At 40.1% G+C, this 24639-nt stretch overlaps 1 protein-coding gene across 1 annotated transcript; it reads left to right on the top strand.

Moving 5' to 3' along the window:
* Positions 1-3708: 3708 nt before the first annotated feature.
* LOC121303171 (prosaposin-like) lies at positions 3709-24200 on the top strand. The gene is made up of 11 exons (XM_041233688.1): positions 3709-3818; positions 7423-7556; positions 13919-13993; positions 15132-15257; positions 15967-16116; positions 17444-17524; positions 18100-18283; positions 18806-18948; positions 19605-19685; positions 21847-21957; positions 23567-24200. The coding sequence occupies exons 1-11, from the start codon at positions 3773-3775 to the stop codon at positions 23600-23602; spliced, it is 1167 nt and encodes a 388-aa protein (XP_041089622.1). The 5' UTR covers positions 3709-3772; the 3' UTR covers positions 23603-24200.
* The last annotated feature ends 439 nt before the right edge of the window (positions 24201-24639 follow it).

Here is a 24639-nt window from a genome sequence, read left to right as displayed (position 1 = left end):
GATATACCCTCTGGTGGATCAACACTGTTGTGGAAAGAGGATGGATCTTCCACACAAGGGTGATGCACAGTAGTTTCACAGGTGGAAAGATCAGTAGTGTCTTTTGGTGAATTTGAATTAACATAGACAGAGGACCCATCTTCCACAGATGGATCGGGTGCATTCATTTCAGAACAGGAATGCTCAGTGCCGTCTTTTGATGCATCAGAATCCACGTTGGTGGAAACTTCATGCTCTAGAGGATGGTCACCCACAATCAGCTTGCAGTAGGAATGGTCAGTTACACTGTACACCGCTGTGGTTGAGGTTACCTGTACTGCTTCCTGTTGACTAGTTTCAGTACGTTTGCTTGGTCTTACAAGAGCGCCAAGATCTTTATCTGGTACAGCACTACGCTTGAGGAAACCATTGCTGTCAAACTGGGCACTTGAAAAATGGTCCTGTAACAAGAAGGAATACATATAAAACGAGATAAGATATTGAACAGAATCTGCAGGAATCTTAAATTAAAGTCTGTATACATCTAAGGCCCAAGGTTGTCCAAGAATCCATCATTTTTAGATTATATAAACACAATCTTGAATTTTAGGATTGAGACATAATTAAACAATAAAACAAAAACCTATATGAACATTATTTAGATCTCACGTAATCAAATAGACTACAAGATGATTGTCGGTACCACTTGTTCAGATCAGTTAAACCAATTACCGGGATCATCTGTTTCGTACGCTGCCATCAGGATTAAATTAATACAGACTTGGAAGGTTTTCTAGCCTGCATTCCAGCCCACTTGATGTGACTGAATCACTGGTACGCTGCAACTGATAATTAAGGTCGTTCAAATGCAAAATATTCCGAAATGTCAGCATAAATGCACTGTTATTTAGCATAAAGAAATACACTAATAACCCATTCTGCACAAGTTACTCAAAAAGCTGGCTGAGTAGAAGGCATTAAAAATAGCAGTATATACCCCAGGAGCATAGGGTACATTGAGGCGGCCGCATCGGTACAAATCAAATTTTTATTTTTTTGCGGGGGTACCTTTTTTTTTCTTTTTTAAATGATGTGCCCACTTTCATTTTTAAGTGTGGCATGAGCTACATATTTTTATATATATTTTTTTATTTGCCATTTCTTCATTACTTTGATCTCAGGCTGTGTATACAAATTTGACAGCCAGGGTATTGAAATTTTGTGCCACACAGACATGTTCGCTTCTCATTGGTCAGCTTCCCTAGTTACGCTGTGTGTAGCTCCAGAATTGGATCAAGATTATGGATCAGTGGAGCCTGATCCAGATCCACTTAGTTCAACAGCTTCCTATGATCCGACTCCAATCCCATTTTTTGTTCTCGTACAACCGGACCCTGGAGCTGTGGGCAGTCCAGTATATTATTAGTGGGCGGTTCGGTACTGTACTGAACATACTAAAAGATTAAATCAATCTATAATGCATTTCTTTCAGAAGTAGCCAACACTACATAAGACTGTTTAGTGATTTTATTTCTTCTTATACCAATACTGTTTTCCTGCTGTGAGTCTATTGTTCTTGTGCAAGAGAACGCCGATATAAAGATTCATAGCTGCTGGTTTTAGTGCTTTTCATGTCTTGTATTTTGTGCGATGGCCTGATGCCATGGGATAGAAGAATTGGAGGTAATTCTATCCATAAATTCACTGTTTGGCAACGGCAACTAACATTATACAGTACTGTTTACTGGCTAATGGGGCCATGTGTATTTAGTGCACTGGCACCACTGCAACCTTTCCTTTACTTGGACCTGTAGCTGGCAGTGCGCCAGCCTGCTGTTTGAGATTTTGGGGTGTTTCAGTTGGTCCCCTTTGTGGAAGTATCTGTGAGCGCTGCAGTGCTCGGTGGGTAGTTGGTTGCTGTCTGCTGTTACTGTGCTGTTGTTGCTGTTCGCTGTGCTGAACCCGCTGTGCTTTTAAATAAAAGTGTGTGTTACTGGCATCCTCTTGCAATCCCCAAACTCGCTACAAAATGTTTCAGAACCAGCTTCAGCTGTAGCACCTTCTCTCACCTCAGTTTTATTCTGTTTCATTCAGTTTGACACCGATTCATTGATTTCTTATATAAAAGTAGCAGCACCAGTCCCAGCAGTGTCAGCGCCAGTCCAACAGTGCCAGCACCAATCTTACCCATCCAACAATGCCAGCACCAATCTTACCAGTCCCAGCACCAGTCTTACCAGTCCCAGAAGTGCCAGCACCAGTCTTACCAGTCCCACAGTGTCAGCACCAATCTTACCAGTCCAACAGTGCCAGCACCAGTGTTACCAGTCCCAGTACGTGTCAACACCATTCTTACCAGTCCCAGCACCAATCTTACCAGTCCAACAGTGCCAGCACCAATCTTACCAGTCCAGCAGTGCCAGCACCAATCTTACCAGTCCAACAGTGCCAGCACCAATTTTACCAGTCCAGCAGTGTCAGCACGAATCTTACCAATCCAACAGTGCCAGCACCAATCTTACCAGTCCAACAGTGCAGCACCAGTCTTACCAGTCCCAGCAGTGCCAGCACCAATCTTACCAGTCCAGCAGTGCCAGCACCAATCTTACCAGTCCCAGCACCAGTCTTACCAATTCCACCTTTAGCATCAGTGTCACCAGTCTTAGCATTAACTTAAGTAGCAGTGAACCAAACACATGTCTCTCACTGAAGGTATAAACCCATCTACTTATTCATATTTATGTTACATTTTTGTCCTTTCAATATCATATTTATGAAAATGTAAATAGGGTCATTTTAAGTTGGTGTGCTTTTGCTGGGAGATTTATTTGTATTTATTTTAAATTTCAAACATCATCCAAGGTGGGTCACTGGGTAAAAAAAGTTAGCGACTTATATTGCTTTGCAGTTTGCATCAATAGTCTCCTAGTCTCCTCATCTTCTTAACATGAACTGGATATGCAGGGTTATTTTTCGACAAAAAAAAGATTTTTTCCTCAGTAAAAATCTATTCTAGCGACATCTTTAAATCTTTATAACTGAATCACAAAAACAGACAGCTATTTTTAGAATAAAAGTAAAAGTTGGCGTTTTTCATAACGTGTCAACTGTAGAATGAGTAGATCAACCCTCCCCAGACAGGAGCACCTCACAAATCAAACACGAGGGAGCAGCAGTAATAGTGCTGTTTTTGGGGTTTTTTTTTATTTTATTTTATTTTTTAGATTGGTTAAATGAATACAAACACCCATTTTGAGGAAACACTTGACAGTCTTTCAATGAATAATGAATGAAGTTCTCTGGGAAGTTATCTACTTACCTCACACAGCCTGGAACCCGGAGCAGGAGTTCACAGCCTCAACCCATCCGGTCCTACTCTGTTGATTGACACGACCCATTCCCTACGTCTGTTTCTACACCATTTCCAATGCTTTGGTTTGGTTTGGTTTGGTTTGTCTTGTCTTGTCTTGTCTTGTCTTGTCTTGTCTTGTCTTGTCTTGTCTTACCCTCACACTCCACTTCTGGAGTGGGCTCCAATGATGGCGCCTGCAACCATACGCGCATTGACTCATGGGATTCATTGTCCTACTCTTCGGTTTACTGTCCTTGGTTTTATTTCCAAGTGAAGCTGATAGGTCCATTCCAATTGGTTCACGATTCTCTAACTCCCGCCCTATGAGTCATACATGTGTTTTGTGATAGGCTAGCTTCCCTACCATTCGCCTGTTTATAACCTGCTTGTTGTTCTTGCTAAACAAAACTGCTGTAGGCGAAGGCTTGAAGAAGAGAGGCAATGGCAGCTGTTCATGTGTTCTTGCTTTTATTTTGTGTTTCTTCAGGTAAGCAAATACACATTGAAAAAGACTCTGGGGTTTGTCTTTTTTTTGGCCATGTTAGGTGAACACTCTAGTGCGTCGTTTTGTTTCTATAATTAGGTTATTGATTGTCCTGTTCAATTTAAATAGCGGTTAATACGAGCAATTAAAAACACAAGCAGTTGTTAAAATAATTATGGTTTTTTCTGTATTTTAATTGATCTTAAATAATGCAATAGCCTTACATTTTCAATGCAAACGTTATATTTTTTTACCGCACCCTGCTGTCATTATATATAGACACTGGTCACAACCACAACAAATGGAAACGTCATGTTGGGAGTGCTGTGACAGTTTAGATTCGGAGGTTATGTCATTTATATTTTCAGACAATAATTAAAGCTAATAAAAATCTTCAGAAACAAAGGCAGAAGTCGATATTCATTGTCAAGTGTACACAGTCAGTTTTAACGCCTGTGCGTATTAATCGCGGAGTTTTGTTTCAGTTTGACTAACAAGAGGTGCAGTGTCGGTTTTGAATCAGTGCTACTCTGAGATAACAGTAAAGTATGTGTCTCACTTAATTGCCTTGAGACAGGTTTGACAGCTTGGCAGATGCTCCCTAGAATGATTTGCTATAACACGTTAGTAATTTAAGGGGAAAAACATTATGACCAAAGTGAAGAGCATACGTAATTTACAAATAATGTGTTTCTTAAATAGACGTGTGCCTCCTTTTTCTTTTCTAATTAATAAAATATTTTGATTGAAACTGTTCTACTGGAAGTGTTTATTGATGTTTTAGAACACGCTGAGAAAGTCTTCCTGTGGCGTCATTTGTAGCGTACTGTAGTCCACCAAGCGGACTGAATGCTGCTACCTAGCAGACGCGATGCGACCAGCGCAGCTGTGCATTGGTGACAAGTATCTACCACACAGGCGACGAGGAAGCGACACTGCAGCGACGCAAAATAAATACGATTCAATCATATTTTTTGCGATTTGTGTCGCGTGACAATTAGAGAAGAGCAATCAGAGAACAGCTTTAATGCACGTGGTCCAGCAGGGTGAAGCAGTGAGTACACAATAATACTTGCCATGGAAAAGTACCCAGCGCTTTATGACAGAGGGCATCACAGTTGTACAGATAGAGATTTTAAAGACAATATATGGGGGTCCATTTTGAAGGAACTGGATAAGTCTGGTATTTGGAATATGTATCACTCTTGATCATAGTTTTGTTCTTGATCAATTTGTGATATTTGTATGATGGCAGTTTTCAAACCTGTCACATCGCCTCTGTGTCGCTTCTGGTGTGTGGTCATGTCGCTGGAAATGTATTATTTCCTCCAGTGAAAAACTGCATCTCGTCTAGTGTGTGACAGCCTAAAGGTCTCCACACACTGACAAGACGTTTTCGCAGCGACATGACCATACACACCAAAACCCACACTGGTACGTAGTCTTCAACATGACGTGGAAATTACCATTGTCTTCTGTTTTTTTTTTCAACACATATGGCAATAATACATAATGTACCAGACGTATCCAGTTCCTTCAAAATTGACTCCCATGTATTGTCTTTCAAATCGCTATCTGTATAATTGTGATGCGCCATAAAGCGCTGGACCATGTGCATTGAAGCTGGTCTCGGATTGCTCAATGCCCTAGTTGATGCGCGTCAAACCGCAAAAATTAGGTTTGAATCGTATTTATTTTGCGTCGCCTGTCATGTTGTCTGTGGTGAGAAAGATACTTATCAAAAGTGCAGGTTCTTTTTTTTATTGTTGTTGTTGCATCGCTGCAAAAACCAAACTAAACAAGATTAGTTCAGTTTGCAACATACTAATCAGGAGAGCCAGTTGATTAGATCAGCTAAATTAATTAAGTGGACCAAGTTAGGCTGATCATGGGAACCAACCAATAGACCAGTGTGTAGAAAATATAAATGAGGATCTTGGACGACTTGAAGGAACATTTTCTGTTTGTTGAAGTGAAAATATAATTAGAGCACATTTTCCTTTCACATTTGATACAATTCTCATTGTTGTTACAGTTAATCTTCACAATGCATGGTGTGCATTTACAGAACTATCTACACTGCCCCGTTGTGCTCCGCACACATGTTAATGGTTGAGCCCACTCGATACATGCTGTTCGGTATTGGTTATTTTAACAGTAGATTTGTGCGGTTATGGTAAAAATGCATGTTCAATGCAGGGCAGTCCTGTTCGGAGAGCATGTAACACAGACAGCTCTTCTGCTTTTTACTCTACATGTAACCATTTGTTTCAGTGCGTTTGTTCTGTTTACAATGTTAAATACACCACAGTAAACACAATATCATATATTTTAGATATTGCCAAACTTTTATTTTTCATTATCACAGTCTGAAAGCACATTTCTACATCGGGTAAGCTGCAGTGCATTTAATTTTTAATTCGTTAAATGTTTGTTTTTTTAAATTTATTATTTCAAGAGTACACCTCCTAATTACAGTCCCAAGTATTTGCTGTCACCGTTCTTAATGGTCGGTTTGAGAAATAATGTCTGTTTTCCCGCAGCAGCAGCTGACCCTGCTTTAGTATAAAAAGTATAAAACGGTTTTCAATTATGGCAACATTTAAATGAGCGCATCTGCTTCTTTGTAACTGAATATATCTAGGATAGAGGCGTTGCTATAAATGCAACAAATGAAACAATCAGTTCGTGTTAATCAAAGCACTATTTAGGCACCGTACGATTTGAGTGAGAAAGATAACCATGGTTTATTGGAGTTTATTATTTTCATTATAATAATTTTCTTAAGTTTTCAGTGCATTTTTGTCACAAGTTTTGTCACCATCACAACTGCTGCATGAACCTGTGGTTCCTGTATTCTACTGATGATAATACAGTACCTCTGGAATTCCTTTACAGACCGACATCATAGTGCATTTATAAATGTGAACACAGGTATTGTGTGTGGAATTGGTGCAACGTAATCATGTTATTGTTTGGACCCAAACCCTTCCTCATAGTGGCGCCTAGTTGCTGTAGCTGAAAGGGCACAGCGAGCATAATGGCTGTGAATAGACAAACATTTTGAGGGGCACTGCAGCAATTGATAAGGGCACTACAAGGTTGTGTTAGAAGTTTGGAATGCCTTTTTAAATGTATACATTAAGTGCTATATTGTATCTTGGCTGATTTTTTCAGGTATAAGGAAGATAAAGAATACAGTTTTCATGTGTGTAACTCGTATTAGACCCAGAATAAGCAGCGTAGTATCTTAACTTCACAGGACTTACTTAATGCACTTAATGCAGATAATTTCTGTGACCACCAGGGTCTGTTTTAATACACTGCAGTCAGCTCTTAACATGATCTAGTTTAACTGGTGATCCCAATGAGAGAATCAACCTTTAGTGTGCTGCAACTGGGATCATCGCTGGCACAAAGGCAGTGCAATCAAGTGGATCAAACTCACTTAATCGCTTAATTTTCTTTTAGTATTTCTATAAAACGGAAGCATATATTGTGATATATAAAATACATAACCATGTAGGAGCATACCAAAAATATGTTCTACATGTTTTACCTTTATATCATGCCCTGCCCATACCATACTGTGGGTTCTTGTCCCCAGCTGTGGCGGGTCTGATCCCGGTCCAGTCTGAGTGCACGTTGGGCCCAGTGTTCTGGTGTCAGGATCTCCACAAGGCTGTGCAGTGCGGGGCAGTCCAGCAGTGCATGCAGACAGCATGGAGCCAGCAAGCTGAGGTGAGTGTTGGGGATCAACCATGCTAATTGCAGATGTTTTAGCACAAATGTCTTTAGCTTTCTTCTCTAAAGTTACACCTTTTGTTCATCTGAAATGTTTACAATTTAAATGAGAAATGTAATAAATAATAAGTAAAATATGCTATCATGCTAGTGAGAGAGAGATGCATGGGGTAGTGTGTGATGAGAATTTAACCCCCACCTGAGGGGTATTTTTTGCTAGGTTGGGGTGTTTGGGGGCATGTTTTCTTGTTTATCTACACTTGGAATGTATTTCACTATGCTTTATCATTTGTATATGGTTTAGAATTTTGATATATTGTATGTGAATATGCTGAAAAAAACATATGCAAATAATTTGTTACCACAGACTGTTGTCCAGTTTCCAGGGTGAATGCTGTACCAGCGTTGGCAATCCCCATTGCAGAAACCCAAGTATCACCCACAGTCATTCTGCATTGAAGGTGTATGACTAGTAAACAAGGGGTCTGTAGCAGGCAATACATTCCCCCACCTCCATTCCATGAACATTTTGGGGTACATGGCTAGTGTGGTGGCATGCTCATTAAGTATTATTTTGCTAATCTGGGTGTGCAATTTTTGAAAAATGCTAGAAAGATTTACTTATCCTTTATATATCTACTTGCCCCATCTGTCACACAACACAGACTCAAAAAAAGTGTAATATAACTTGTAGGAGTTTGTTTTACTTAACAGTGACCACAGTCAATCAGTTAGTAATTTAACTGCCTTGTAGCTTGACAGGTTCACTAACAAGCTACACAAGGTTTATTGTGACCCCACCTCTCCTCAAGTGTATAACATACTGTAGCATGCGCAGGGGAAGGCAGCAGTAGGGCTGGTAGGTGACGTAATCACACACTCTGGGACATAAGTCTGACATAAGCTCCTTGGAAAGGAGCCGGCTCTCTTGTACAGCGGTATCGGCACTGTGCTTTAGTGTGAAAGGTCCCGGGTTCGGTCCCCCCTCCACCTGTGTGTTGATTGTCTGCATTAACCGAGATTCCAAAACTGAACTGGGAGCAATGACATTCTGTGTATTCTTTTCTATTAACAGCGAAAAGCAGGCGTGGCGACAGCTGTAACTAGAAAAATAAATTGTAGTAAGGCAATGTGGCGGACTGTCAATCAAAGCAAAAATTAGAAAATCAGAGCTGACAGGTTGCCTGCCTGTAGTCGGTTAAGGTCATGTGATCGCTCTGCCTGAAGATGTAAACGGTTCAGTATTTTATAAAATTACAATATGTCCAATCTGCTGCCGAAGAATATGTTTTGTAAAGTATAAAGAACAAGAAGGGCAGCTGCAGGAGTTTGAATGCGTTTGTACCGCGGGCTCAGCTTTGAGGTGCTGCAATGGGTTTTTTCTTTTGTAGAAACGTTTTCATACTCATTTTTGTACCTGATAACATTCATTAAAAAAATTCAATTGATGCCTATGATGAATACATTTTTGACTAATTAGCTATTAACATTTAAAACATTGAGTACTTTGATGTATGTTTTCAATAGTAATTAAATCAAGTTATTAATCAAACTCATAAATCATGTTACATACCCAAGCAGCGGTAACAGTGGGCAGCAGTGCCTAACGCAGCTGAACAGGTGGGCCTCAGGTAAAAAGTCTGGGAGCCCCTGCGCTAAGGAAATGTTCCTTTCAGAGCACTTTAGAACACATTTGCTAGTAAATGCAACATACTAATATAAAAATAGCTTCTGGCTGTTTTAGCCAGTCTTTCCCTATACGCTGAATTCAACTCCTGATGTGCAGGTGTTTTAGTTTGTTGCATCACAGATACGAAATCATTGCCAACTCTTACTGCTGCTTTGCGGAATTCTGATTTTTCTTGATGTTTCAGTTTTGCCGAGCCCCAGATTTGTAAAGGACTTGTGTATATTTTACAGCTATAAGAAAGTTAGACTAGCTGAATAAAGCTGCATGAAATGATTGTGCTGATGAATCTCTGAATCTGTGCTTTGATTTCTGCAATCCAGTATGCACAGTTCCAGGTTTTTGCACATGGTTTGCTCTTCTAGTACAGCTACTGTAGAGTCTCTTAAGCAGCTAACATAACGATGTACTAAATAAAGCGTATCTCTGAAAAAAGGTGTCAAGCCAAAATAATCGCTAAACGGTTCATAGAACAAAACAGCAGCACAAATGCACTGTTAAATGAACATGTTAGTCTCATTTAAATGACTAATTGCGTTTTTAAAGACAGATTAATCAATGCCCCAAATATTCACTGAGGGCTGCAACATGTGCTAATAATTTAAATCCAGTGACCTATTACTTTATTTCTCTAGAAATATGAATTGTCTTCTGTTGCTTTATTGTTTTATTCCAGCAGCTATACCTCAATTGGGACAACAGTGATAAAGAGGCAGTCTTGCGATTTAGGTTTGTGGTAGCCTGATCCCTGCTGCATCTAATCTCTGTAAACACACGTAAACTAATCACATTCAAACAACTTAAGCGAAGCAAGTAGAATATTGGTAATATGGACAATAAACTGGCTTTGCCTTCGGGAGTGTTCGTTTAGTCCTGAGCAATACCTTAGAATACTTGTTTAGGGTATTTACGGTACCCTTGACTCAGTATTAATATTGAAAAAAAAATTAAAAATCAAGAGTGTGATTTAAGAAAGGGGAAATTGAAGCAAGCCCACAAGAGACTCGAATACGTGTGTACATATTTAGGACCTTCTCTTTCTGCTTCCTGTGTCTCAAAACTACACCCCAAGCACACAGATGGCTATGGTGATATCGGTTTTGCCTTATGTTTACGAAAAAAAAAAAAAAAAAGGTAAAGTTAAAACAGTCTGGTTTACTTGTGGTTTGAGGCCAATTTTCCATATGACCCTTTCAAAAGAGGAAGGGTGTTCTGTTAGACACAAACGCTCCATGTCACCTGGTGTGCATGTGTTTCTGTAGCCTTCAGATTAATGATTTTTTTTTATTATTATTTATTTATTCTTTGAGGAGCAGTCTAAGGTGAAGTCTTGGTGCAAATTTCCACATTGCACCTTTCTTGAAGGAATTAAACGAGGAATTTGTCATGTACTGACAATGTTGTGTCTGACCCCTGTTAATTAGATTGTTGGTCTGAAATAAAATTATATTCGTATTCAGTCAAAAAAATAACAAAAATCCTATAAAGACAGTTGGGAGTTGTGCTGTCTCCTTTGACACAGGAAATTGGTTACAAGGCTTGGCAAGTCTTAGGAAGGTGGAGGTGTTTGGAAGTTGACCAGGCCAGTATGATAACCTAACAATGTGAAACAGAAACCAAAACTGTTCAGTTCACCGGCCCAAGATGCTGTAATAAAAACTCTTTAGGCGTCTGCAGTAAACTGGTCCTTGCTTGTTTGTGTTCAGGAAAACTTGTTTCAAATTGTGTTGGCCCTGTGCGGTATAGCAGGGCAGAGAGTGGGGATTCGAGTGCAGTCATCCTGGTCTGGGGATTCATGTATGGAAGTATCTAGAGTTCATTATAGAACCGCTTATACACTCTCTTGATAAAGCTTGCCAAGGACATTCTTGATAGTACAGTATCAGTCTGGGATATATAGTAGCTCATTGTATGTACCAGTTTTGTCCATCTGTCTGTAGATCCCTGTGACAGAGATCAAATGATTCTTGGTGTTGGATCTCCCTCCCGACCTGTGAGGGCACTATGTAAAAGGAACGGAGTACACTTAACTAAATGGCACGACAATTTAATCCTTAGGGTAGGTGGAAGTTTGTTATTTAGGAAGGGAATGAGCTATGGCACCCAAGTTCAATGTCTCGGACGGGAGACGTTGCAGCATCCAAGGATTGGAGGAGCGGATGCGCTCGTTAAAATAGAGGCCATGAGCGAGGGTGTAAGTAGGGGGTGTAGTGTAAGTGATCTGTTCCTTGGCAAATGTTTTTAGTGTTTTAACCTACAAGGAGTCTGTGCTGCCATATTGTGAACCATGAGTAACACGATCCGGAACTGTAGCGAAAGCCATCATAAACCCGGACATCACTTTCACCCCTGCATTTTCAACTGTAATACACCACAAGCACTTATTCACTGTCACTAAGAACTGTGTTTGTGTTTTGTGTTTAGTGTTGGTGTGATAAACTGGACTTTTTGGTTGCGGGTCAAACCTGTGGGATTTTACAAAGGAAGTGATACACACTGCTGTACTCACTTCCGTCATTTATTATTTCCAGGTGTTTCCCATAAGGCTCTGGACATTGAGGTAATTTCAATAGGCACCCTTGCACCTGTTAATTATTGCCTGTGTGATTAACCCTTTGCACTGCACTCACATGTATTCACTCACCACTCTGCCACATTCCGTTATAAAACTTCCCCATAATAAAAGTATAGCAACGTGTAAAGCCTATTAAAAACATGGCAAATCGTGGTAAACTATGATAAATGCATCGTATAATTAAAGAGGAAGGATCCGCACACCGAAGTAGACGAGGTGCAAGTTCTCAAGGCTAAAGCCATATAGCAATATAGAGAAAGACAGAACTGCACACTCAATTGCACTCCAAAGTATTTTTAATTCATAAAAAAATGTTTTGACATTTTTGACACAGAAGAGCCGCCTTCGGGGTGCAAAATACAATTGTTGGATTACAGAGTTAAATACCACTGAGGTTATAAGAATCAGTGAATATAAATGCACATTAGTAAAAATACATGCATGTGCCAATTAATCAACAGTTTGCTACAATGTCACCAGATTATAATTTCACGACACTAGAAAATTTACAAAAGTTTAAAATATTTTTAATGACAGTCAATCAGAAAGGATTGTATAAAATGTATAAACCCTGAATTCAATATAACCATCAATAGAAAAGATAAACAAGTTAATGAAAATGGGTGTACATATAATTAATACATAAATACACAAGGACAATGTGAGACCACATATCAGATATATTAATTCACTGTCTTAATGTAAGTTGACATAAATCATAAAAAGGACTTAAAATCGAATTTAACATTCATTCCATTAGAACATTCATTCCGTAGTTTTTAAATAATAAATCCTAAAACTGCTCTTTTGTAAAAGTAAATCTAAATGGCCCCCTCTCCTAGGTAGTTTAACCTTCTCTATCCAGTGACACTGGAACAATTTTTATAGTGGGGGTGCTGAAAGCCATCAAACAAAAGTGTAACCCCTGTATATGATGGAAGCAGGTGCACAGCACTTCAGTCCAGTGGGTGCTGCCACACCCCCAGCACCCCTAGCTCCAGCGCCCCTGTCTCGATCCCAAAATAACGAAGAGAAGAAACTGGATGTTGGACTTTAGAAAAATGAGCAGCTCCTGGATAAATTATATTTCTGCACCTCATTGTACTACGATGTTCATCTGCTCTAGATTAATATCTTGTTTAGTTTTACCTATACAAGATTTACCACAGGGACATTGAATCATAAATTACACATCGAGTTGTACAAGAGACTATCCCCTTAATGGGAATTACTTTTCCAGTAAGTGTTTGCTTAAAGGGACATTTAAAAGTGCAAGAAAGTTTGTGAGCATTTATTTACCTTCCACAACACAAAGATATCGTCAATGTATCTTTTCCAAAGAACAATATTAGATAAGTGCCAATTTACTGAAGCATTAGAAATAATAATTTCCCCTAAATAGCCTACATATAAATTTGTATAATTTAGTAATATTGTAGCGCCCATTGCAGTACCTTTTTAATTTTGAAGAAAGAAATCTGATTTGAAATGCAAAATAATTTTGACAGCACCAATTCAGCTGAAGTTAGTACACACAAGAAGTTGAAGGTAAAGGATCACCGTCTTGTTTGCAAAAGAAATGCTCAAAAACCTTTAGATCACTATCATGAGGGATTAGGGCTGCTAAGATTAAATCGAGAATTGATTTTTCAATTGTACAAAATATTTAATAAAGCAATTGACAAAATGAGAAAGCGAAGTCAGGGAGTCAATACCAGCCACTATTGGTCAGCCAGGAGAGTCAATCAGACGTTTATGAATTTTTGGAAGAGTGTAAAGAACAGGCAACTTTTGGATATTTAACAGCTAAATACTCCTATTCCTTTTTTGTAATTTCACCTTGATCCAAAAAAGATTTGAGAACTAACCCTATGTCATTCTTGAATATTCGTGTAGGATCAGATTCCAATTTTAAATAAGTGGAATCTGAGTTGTCTTTAAATTTCCCGTGTGTCATCTTTATAAGAGTCTTGGATATTAGGTATGTTAGAACCACTCTTTCGCCAGAAGTATACATTATTTTCTTCTTTACTTCCATATCTATCTCCAGTGTTCTTTAGCAGGCTTGTTTCTAAAGACATGTTTCTGTTTCCGTAGAATAATGATGTCTGCAGCGACTGCACTAAGATCATTGAGCTGATGATGGACATGCTTTCAAACCACGATACCCAGGTTGTTGTTCTATATTTTAATAACTTATCAAAAGAATTGTATAAAAATCAGAAAATGTCAATGTATTTGTATGAAATATCAATATCCCCTTTGGTCACAATTTTTCATTTAAATGTTTATAAATTTTAAAACCGTTTGTATGAACTCAATGGAGTTCGAGAACTTGCTCTGCCAAAACATTTAAAAAAATGCATGCATTATAAAATGGATCTGAAACTTAACATGGTACAATGTTACACACAGTAACTGAAGGGGATATACTGTTCAGTTGCAGCAAGATGTATTGGAGGGTTTGTGATACAACAGCATCAGATGGTTATTTTTGTGTACAGTTATGGGAAGCAGAACTGAAACTACTTCATTTTATGTTTTAGTTTTTTATATTTATCATAGGTCAAGGTCTTTTTTTGTATGTATGTGGTTCATATTCATGCGACTGAATATATATATATATATATATATATATATCTATATGCTACTGCCCCTCCAATTGACTAAACTACAGCTGCTTTCTATTGCATTTACTTTTGCAGGGATGGAAATAAAACCCACTGCACAGCAGTTTGATCCATTCCTGGTTTTACCGTGAGTTTAATGAGACACCTGTGCCAGTTACCTATACATTATAGCTAATCAAGCTATTAGTAGAACCTGGAATGGGTGAAACATTTATGCAATATGAGTTTTCTGTAAATTCCTGCATTGATACACAAGGTATTGGTTGTCACTGTACATATAAGTATAACAACCAGTCATGCTGGACAGACCAAGAGCAGATATCTGACCGCCCCTAGCATGTAGCAAGCATTATGCAAGATTGAAAAGAAACATTTTTACAAAAAACGTTTGCCCTGACATATTAATCACCTGCTTCGTTTTGACATGAGCAAAGCAGAGATATCAGCAGGTTCAACTCTTCCCATGTTTCATAAATACTAAATGCTGCTGCTGTAGGGGGGGGTGCAGAGTTTAAGGCTCTGTACCCCTACAGCAGCTTCTGCTACTGGCCCCTGGATCAGCACTTGGGGAAACGGCTGAAATCCAGAAGCAAGTGAGTAGAACGCAACCCTGTTATACCGGCGGCTTATCAAAACGAAATTATTTCTTTTTCCCTTCTTCCTCGTCTTGGCTCATGCAGGCTCGTATCAAGGGTACCCTGCACAGTGTCTGCAGTCAGTTGCCAGGGGCTGGCTTGGTTGCCGAGTGTGACAAGCTGGTGGATTCCAGCCTGCCCATTGCCATCCGCTTCATCATGGATCATGTGGTAGGCAGCCAGTCTCTGTCTGTTTCTCTCTTTTCTGTTATTTACAGAACTCTGCAAAGAGTCAAGGGTAGAGATGATGAGTCCAAAGGTTTCAAACCCGTAATTACTGTGTACCAGTTTGACATGTTGCCTGACACATTTTCCAAAATGTTAATCTTGAAGGGGGGGGGGGGGGCAGTTCCCCCCTTACCCATAGGGTGGGGACAGTAATCTATTAACCTGTTATCATGATTTATCAATCCTTTGTTTTAGTCTTGATAGTTTTTTGTCCTGAAAAGTAACGAGCGATAATCGTGTCAGCAGCAATTCTTTCTGGAAGTCTCTCTTCCTGTAGACAACTGATTTGTCCACAAGGAAATGGGGTGTTAAGTGGCACTAATTAAACCGGGCATGAAAGAGGCACTTAAATTCAGTCACCCTCTAGAGATGTGGCTTCATTTTAAAAAGCCAACAACAAGCAAAAAGCAGACTGAGAAAAATTATGGAGAAAGTCTCAATTAGTGGTAATTTAAACAGCATTTATAATAATTGAAAATGTAATTATCATCCAACTCCACTTACTCATTCTTTAGACAAACTGGATGGGTTAAATTGACATGTCTAGTGTGTGTAGCGTCCTGGGCTTGCAGTCTCAGCCAGTGCTCTTGCGCTTGTAGAATCGCCTGTCTCAGCCCCTCCAGTGTTCCCTGTCCTCCTTGTTTTCCTGCAGAAGCCTGGTGCTGTTTGCTTCGCTCTCGGATTGTGCACACCTCAGCAATCAGGAAAAGGAATGCAGGAGCTCCTCACCAATGAGATTTCAGAGACTGGCTACATTGTTTCTGAACAAGCACCACTTCCTTGGCCAGCTAGCCAATTAGAGGTGATTGGGGAAACTAAGCATTACAGTGAAATCTGAGATGAAGTTGTTGTGTTTTTTTTTTTTTTTTTTACATGTGTAAACTCTACACCATGAGATGCAGTAAAATCCATGTTTATATATATATATATATATATATATATATATATATATATATATATATATATATATATATATATGGAAAACTGTCCCCAGTCTGGCAGTAGCGCAGTACGTGATACTGCAGTGCACTGTGAGTTACTGGCGATTTGCCACTGGAACATTTTTTTTAGGCACCTTTGATTGAAAAAAACGCGTCAACCAAAGTTTGTTTAGGCAATTTTTATAGGATTTTAATTCCTGCAAATAACCGGCAAGTGGCGCAATTCCTTTCCAGCTTAAAAAAATCTGTATATCTATATCCTGGGTAGACACTAGATGGTGTCACTGCACCAGCACCCAAGGACCAAACTCCACTGCAAGTGAAATGAATGGTAAAAACTTTGATTTAGTGGAAAGTGCTGTAAACCAAATGTATGGGAAATACAGAACATGTTGTATGCCTGCTTTGCGACTAGAAGAACAGATGATATATTAAAGCGGCTAATATTATAGCATATTGTCCTGTCTTTCGAGTGGATAAAATCTGCAGTCATGGATTTGGAATGAAAGAGGAAGGCAGAGAGATCTAAAATACATTAAACAATAATTTATAAACCACGCATTAGTATTTCAACTGAATTGGAAAATCAAAAAAAAAAAGAAAGACTGAATGCAGGCCGTGTTCTGAGATCACAGTGTATGTACCTCCTCTCCCATTTACCCTGAACAGCAGAGGTAGTGAAGTGTGTGCCTCCTCTCCCGTTTACCCTGAACAGCAGAGGTAGTGAAGTGTGTGCCTCCTCTCCCGTTTACCCTGAACAGCAGAGGTAGTGAAGTGTGTGCCTCCTCGTCTCTTTTAGTGGTACTTTTAAGGGGGCAGGTAATAGAGTGAAGGCAGCAGGCATAGGGTATTACCTTTTGTGTATTTTAGTTGGTTTAGATGATTCACAAGTGGCTTCTTTCATTTTCAGTTGGCTGGAAAAGTATAATTTGCACCACATTACAGTGAAGGAAATGTAGCCCGGTCCCATATCACATTACCAGTTAAAGAAAGGAAAGAAACTCTGTACAGAAGAATGTGTGGTATTTATTTGAAACTTCATTTTATGCATTGGTTTCCTTTGTATGTTCACTCAGTTATACATTTTAAGCAGCGTTTGTTTGAATATTTGTTCCAGCGCTAGTTTTCAAATAGTTTGTTGTTCTGTGCACCCCAGTCTCACTGTCTGCCTGTCTGTGGGTCTCCCAGCTGCAGGCCTCTCCACAGTGCACACTTTGCCTTCTTATCATCAGGAAGCTGGAAGACATGCTCCCGAAGGAGAGGACAGAGGTAAGATTGTGAAGTCTTTCTCGGTGTAAGAGCATATTCAGTGGAACAGATACTGTATCACTGTCTTAACTACTTTTGAGAAACCCTGAACTTTAGTGAATGTTAAGCAGTAATACTCTTGCATTGCATAGAATCGGGGGGTCAGCACTGATAATCGCACATTCCTCTGTGACTGATAATTGATTTCATGTATTTTTGCATAGGTTCAGTGTGACTAATGCGGCTTAAATATGTTCTGTGTGTCCCTTAGTTTTGTTCAGAGTTTTCCTTAACATGCTTTTCAAGTTAAACTTGTTCATATCAATCACCTCTGTTGTCACAATAATGCCCTTCATCAATCACTTTGCATACGTAGTTTATTGGACTAGTGTTGTGTAGTATACAGTACAGCACAATTAGCAGCCGTTAAGGTTAGCAATTTAAATAGACAGTGAAATAGAGAAAGTGACAAATAAAAAGGTCAAATAAGAATAAATTCTATCCTGTCCTTGTCTTCACTAGGACTGTGTTACAGATGTCGCTGTTGACTGTTTCTGATGCCCACGCTGTGTCTGTCCTCTCCTTGTCTTCACTAGGACACTGTGGTCAAGCTCCTGGAACAGATCTGCTCCCACCTGCCCTCCGAGGTCTCCCAGGAGTGCCAGGACTTTGTGGACAAGTACGGGAAGACAGTCATTGACTTCCTGCTGTCCTCAATGGCACCGCACACAATTTGCACCCTCCTGCACCTCTGCTTCGGAGTGGAGAGCCCAGTGCCAGGTGATGTGCTTTGTCACTTTTTTCAGATGTTTACAGAGGGGATGTGTATCCTTAGCAACAAGGATTTTTTTTTCTATTTTTATCCAGTGATCTGGTCATCCAAATGTCCTGAAACTTGGTATAGACATTTATTAGCACAAGGTTTTGAGATATTTATTATTTTTATTCTTCTGGTGAATAAAAGGAAGATCTTAAACCTGTTGCAAGTATTTTGAAATGCTGATAGTTTGACCAATGAAGATTCAAAGAAGAACCAAAATAAGGCCATTCTTGATAAAGATGTACTATATATTTGGCTATGGTAAGATGGACAAAACTGGCGCTAACTTGGTCCCCCCCCCCCCCCAGTTTTTAATATGTGCTCACAAGTTCCAGTTTTGTTTTACAATTTAAAATGAATCCATTCATAAATATTGTTTCAATACAATTATATTATTTAGTACTGAAACATGTAAGTGTATAGCCATGTTTCCCAATGTCCCTGTCTCCTGGTCTCTGTAACACTCCACTTTGTTTATCCAGTCATCTCCACTGTGTCAGACTGTGAAGTTTGTGACAGCCTGGTCTCCAAGGTGAAGCTGTCCCTGGGTACGAATGTCACGGCCCCAGAGTACGAGGCTGTCATGGACGCTGTGTGCTATTCCTACCAGCCTGCCTTCCACGAGGTCAGTGTCCCTCTGTAGGGTTTCTTGCAACATTCAGCCCTGTTTATCCAACCTTTCTATTATTGTGGAAAGAAAATAAATATCAGTGGTACAATACTACCATAGTAAGAAATGACTAACAGGCTGATCTAGAGACTCTGAACTGCCCCTACATGGTTTCTTCCTCAGTAATTTGTTTTTCACAAAAACATCTTTCCCCTGGTCATACTATACATTTACTTAGTTTGCCGTGTTTTCATATGCTTTACCGTGCACCTCTGGGCTTTACCATGCTTTCATAGGCTTCATTAGACTTTGCTAAGCTTTTATTATTGAAAGTTTTTATAAGGACACACAAAGAAGGAGTTAATAATAAAAAAGGCTGTGCTTTGCTTTAAACTAAGTACCGTCAATAGAAGTCATTCTGTAATTCAGTATACGGGTATACAATACATATTTGTATGACTGGTTTATTAATTTAGTGTTGATGATAAATATATACTAATCAATGTGTATATAAAGTTGTTTTTTTGGGGGGGGGGAAACGTAGTAAATAGTAACTGTGTTTGATTCAATTCTCTTTTTATCACAGAACAAACAAATAATAAACTAGCCAGGGCAGGTTTCATGCTGACATCCTGATATTCAAAAAATGGATGCTTTTTTGTTTGTTCTAGTGCAAGAGCTTTGTCCAGTCCTACAAGCACCAGCTGCTGAAGGTGCTGGGGAAGCCTTGGGATTCTCAAACAACCTGCAAGGTAACTGACCTGTGTATTAATGAGAAGTGGTTTAGAGGGGAATCATAGTTAAAGACTGTACAGCTTTAATTACAAATGTATTAACATATCTCAATATATCCTTATGAAGATTTATGTAAATGAATTGCATGTTCCCGAACAAAGATTTCATCTCACAAATTCTTCACACCACATAACAAGAGGCGCTCCACGTGGAGTGCAGGATGTGCCCTATAGCCTAGGGATCGCCGGTTCGAGTCCAGTCTTTGTCACAGCCAACCATGACCGGGAGTTCCTAGGGGGTGGCACACAATTGACTGAGCGCTGCCCGGGTAGGGAGGGCTTAGGTTGGCAGGGGAATCCACGGCTCACCACGCAGCAGCGATCCCTGTGGCTGATAGGGCGCCTGTGGTTCTGCAGTGGAGCCGCCAGTTCCCTTTCAATTGAATGACAACTATTACCGAATGGGGAAAGAGCCTCTCTAACCATCAGTCACTGAGCATATATAAAAAAATGCTGCCCTGTCAGGGCCCTTCTGTGAGGGGGAAGTCCCTCCCACCTCCTTTTATAGAGGGACATCCTCACAGTAGCACATCGCCATTTTCTCTCTCACTTCACTGAGACAGGGCACAGATTGCTTCATGCTTTCATGTCCGAATTTGGCTGATTTGTTGGTTTTTACCTACAAATTTATTTACATCCACTGTAAAATCACGTTTTCTAGAGTTAAGAGTGCTCTTGGCTGATTCTCCCGTCAGTTTACTGACTAGAGCTGGTTTCAACCAATCTTGCGAGATTGGCGAGCAGCCATTACTCTTTTTCACTACACGAGGCTTCGTGCTGTTTGATATACTGTGTGGGGAGCTGTTGTGGTGCTGTAAGGAGACTCTGCGGGCTCATGGCGCCGTTAGGCCAGGCATCAGGGAGGTCGCTGGTGGCGATGGGGGCCGCTCGCCGGCATTGGTGGCTGACGCAAGCCAAGGTCTTGGAGACCCGAGAAGGTGGTGCTACTGGATACTCCCATTACAGGGCAGACATTTGGGGCGACCATTGATGTGAGACTTGAGAGGTCCCACAAGGCTACAGAGGTCACCTCCAAATTGTCACGCCTTCTGGCTTACCATTAGCGCCCAAGGTGGCATTCGCAGCCTGCTGGGGCAAAGGGGCCTGAACACTGCCCTCCACCCCAGAGCAGGCAGAGGCAGAGCTGGCGACAAGGGACCACCGCCTGCCAGGGGTAACCGGTTCTCCGGCTGGAGACCGAGGCCGGGGCCTAAGAAAGACCAGCCCCCTCCCAAACCCCCCCCGAGAGACACTGGAGTGGTGGCTCCGTTCTGGCAATCTGCACCTCGGATCTCCCCTTGGATCACCTCACAAAAGGGAAGTGGTCACTACGGACGGGCCTCCAGCCTGGGCTTGGGAGCAGTCTGGAATGGGAGAGGAATAAGAGGTCAGTGGAAGGGACATGGGCATTTATGTGCGCTCGCTGCCAAAGAGCTGCAAGCAGTGAACCTGGCGTTATCTCATTTTCTCCAGCAGTTAGGGGACAAACATATGCTGGTCCGGATGGACAATACTAAATGGTAGCCTACATAAACCACCAAGGCGGCCTGTGCTCGCCGGGCCTTCGCCACGCAACACACAGACTCCCGTCCTGGACGCACAGAAACTTGCGTTCCATCAGGGCAGTTCACATCCCCGGTGTGGACAACAAGGCAGCAGACCTCCTGTCCAGAAGAGCTCCAGACAGCTTGGAATAGAGACTGCATCCTCAAGTGGTGAAACAGATTTGGGAGAGGTTTCATACTGCACGAGTCGACCTCTTTGCCACAGCCGTCCACTCATTGCCCCCTGTGGTTCTCCATGGAGAGAGACGGGGAGGGGGGGGAATCTTGAATTCTTTCTTATTTGTCATTGCTGCCTGCTTTGATAAACAAGCATTGGAATGTACTTGATGGTCTCGGAAACCTGTCCTACAAAATGAATGAATGATACAAGGAAGCTGACCGAATGGGTGATCCCTGGTATGTATATGTGTGAATGAATGAGTTAGGGTACAGTTAATTGGGCAACAGGTACACCACTAACATTCCAGAAAACATCCATATTATAAATGTTATTAATTTTCTGGTATTTGGTTCAATAAATACTATGTGTGTGTGTTTATTTCCCCCCCCCCCAGCAAGTTGAAGCTTGTGTAACTGTAAAGACTGTCCCTCTGTTGGGAACAAAGGAGTGCACCTGGGGACCATCTTACTGGTGCACAGACATGCAGACTGCAAAAGAGTGCAATGTGAGTACTGACACCAAGAGAATTAATGTAAATATGCTCACATATACAGTTTGTCAAATTGTTTGTTTTTGGCTGTCTTACGATACACTTTTTTTTAAAAAGGTCATGCTGAAGATACAGTATTAGTGGTCCAGGTCCATCTAAATATTCTGATTATTTTGATAGTTGGTGATATGAAAGAACAAAATGTAAATGTACTGTCAGGAGATAGTTCACATTTTATCAATCCGACTGGATTCCACCCGCCCAGTGATCTAACTATGCGATCCCAAACCCATGCTCAACTTCCAGTTGAAACAGCTGTCATTGAATTGATTGTTTTAGTATTTCTAAATGTTAAATTCTATAAATTAACAGCTCATAATGGCTCTGCGTATTTCATCCATAACTGTAATTGTGCTAAATTTTTAAATACTAAAAGGAACTTTAATAAATGAAAAAGACTATTCTTTTAGTATTGTATGTGGTGGCTCATTAGTAGTTATATAGTCAATACAAACAGGATTAGCCACATATATAAAGCTTCCATTTTAAGTAATGTTATTAAAGTGCATTCCTCATAACTTAAATTAATAAATTGGAAACATTAAGTGGCATAAACAGCAGTGTTATTTGTGTGTCATGGTTTTGGATTTTGCACGTCAATGTCTTTGAGTTACACTTGCACCCCCTGGTGACCGTTTTTATTAAACATTAAGGTGCGTATTGAAGATGAAAAGTAATTGAGAAACAGATGACTTGCCGTTTTTAATAATTACCAACAAAGCTTGGATTTTGTCTAGCTATTGAGTTTTAAATACTGTATATCTAGAGAACTGTTTTTCCAGTTGTGATTTGAACTTCCTAATCAGACTCCTAAGCAGTAGTTATTGAGTGTCAGAACCTGGGGGGTGTATGGAAGCTGTCTGTCTCTCCACGCTGTAGGGTGCCTTGATAAATTCACTGCTGCATGCACCGATGTAAAGCGGATTCACCAAACCGTTGTCCAATGAATTGTTGTTAAACAATATCACATTTACCAACTTATCCACAGTAGCCAACTGAGCTGGTGACGTACAAGAATTCGATATGAGACAGAAATAGTGTCCTTTTATGCTTCAGATAACTGTTACAAAGTTGCAAAAAGTGGATGAACTTTATTTGAAAGTGTATCCATTAATATATTCATATTTATAAATATTTACAGTTGCAGGCTAGCTGCTTTAATGTAACAAGCTAGCTCCTAATTAGTGGGTTAAAGATAACTAAACCTTCGTCCCAATAAGCTTTCAGCTCGCACAGGTCAAACACAGCCTTGCATGCCGCAGCAGCACCCTTTCCATTACTATCAGTGCTGTCGATTCTGTTAAATTCCTTGCACCGCTGAGCACAAAGTGATGTCACTTCCGACTGAGCGATGCAGAGCACCGATGATTTTAACAACGCACATGTACCTTTTTATAACGTGTGGGGTGTGTGTGTCTTTGGAGGTTTTTTAGTTTTTGGAGGTTTTTTTGTTTTTGTGTGTGTGTATTTCATTGTCCTGAGTCACTACTGTGGTTAAATATGACATTTACTACCTTTTCCAGTAATAAAAAAAAACAAAACTATTCTTTCTTTTCTTTACTAGGCTGTGGAGCACTGCCAGGCTCATGTCTGGAACTGAAGGCTGGCTTGAGGACAGGTGACCAGGCTTCACGTAGAGCGGCTCTCAGCAAGGTCTTCCCCAGCATGCCACAACAGCACAAACCAATGGACCAGAGCAGTCTCAGCCAAAATACTGTCCAATTGAAAACTCACATTAATACTAAAATGAGTGTGCTAAAACCATGTTTTTTTTTCCTCCAAATGATGTTACTAACCCTTTTCAATTTGATGGTTTGTACAATTCAGTTTTAGATAGGCCTACAGTGCAAACATTATCTAACACCTTTATTGCAGGAATCAAACTAATATATTTGTTCGAACTTATTATAAAATAAACTTGTTTTCAAACATGTATGTGGTATATTAAAGCTTAACTTTTTAATTTTCTCCAGGGAAACCATTTCTTTGCGCAGTCCAGTATTTTAATGTAGTTGGGTGACCATTTCAGCCTACCAAGAAAGAAATAACTAAGAAAGCAGAGCTGTCAAAACACTCAATCTCTAATTTTATTTCTATTGTCCAAATCTGGCCTCTACCCCCATTCTTTGTATCAGTTTAATCTTCATTAGGAATAATGCATACATGTTTTGCTAATAGATTTCAGTTTCTGCTGTGTATTTTACACTGTTCTCAAGTGCTTAACATACCAAATAGGACACTATCTTTTCACCAGTGGATCTGTTCAAATCATTTTAATTTCAAGTTTTGAATGAATTTATTTCCATCATGTATCCTAGTAAATGCAGCAGTTGATCCCTGTGTTTTAAATGTGATATTTAACCCTTAGTGGTCCATTTATTCAGCGCTTGTCAGGACTGTTTATTTTACACATAACCCCCCCCGCCGAGAGTAAAACAGGTTTAAAAGGCACTACATCTCCAGCCAAGCCCACCCCTTGTTCGCTGTATTTTTCACATTCCTCTGTCATGCATACTGATAAATCCTCTCCTGATCACTCATTTTATCACCAAACTTCTCAATAATGCAATCCAAGTCATTATTTTATTACTATAACATCTCAAAAAGCTCTGCAAATGTCTGCGATATTCTTTGAGC

Source organism: Polyodon spathula, chromosome 31 (assembly GCF_017654505.1).
Source record: "Polyodon spathula isolate WHYD16114869_AA chromosome 31, ASM1765450v1, whole genome shotgun sequence".
Lineage (NCBI taxonomy): Eukaryota > Metazoa > Chordata > Actinopteri > Acipenseriformes > Polyodontidae > Polyodon > Polyodon spathula.
This window is presented reverse-complemented; position numbering and strand designations above follow the sequence as displayed.

What these genes read in the sequence shown, in the direction of transcription:
- LOC121303171 (XM_041233688.1), top strand. Translation starts at nt 3,773, where the DNA reads ATGGCAGCTGTTCATGTGTTCTTGCTTTTATTTTGTGTTTCTTCAG. An exon ending in TTTCAAACCACGATACCCAG is followed by an intron (nt 13,994 to 15,131) that starts GTTGTTGTTCTA and finishes TGGCTCATGCAG; the next exon opens with GCTCGTATCAAGGGTACCCT. An exon ending in AGACTGCAAAAGAGTGCAAT is followed by an intron (nt 21,958 to 23,566) that starts GTGAGTACTGAC and finishes TTTCTTTACTAG; the next exon opens with GCTGTGGAGCACTGCCAGGC.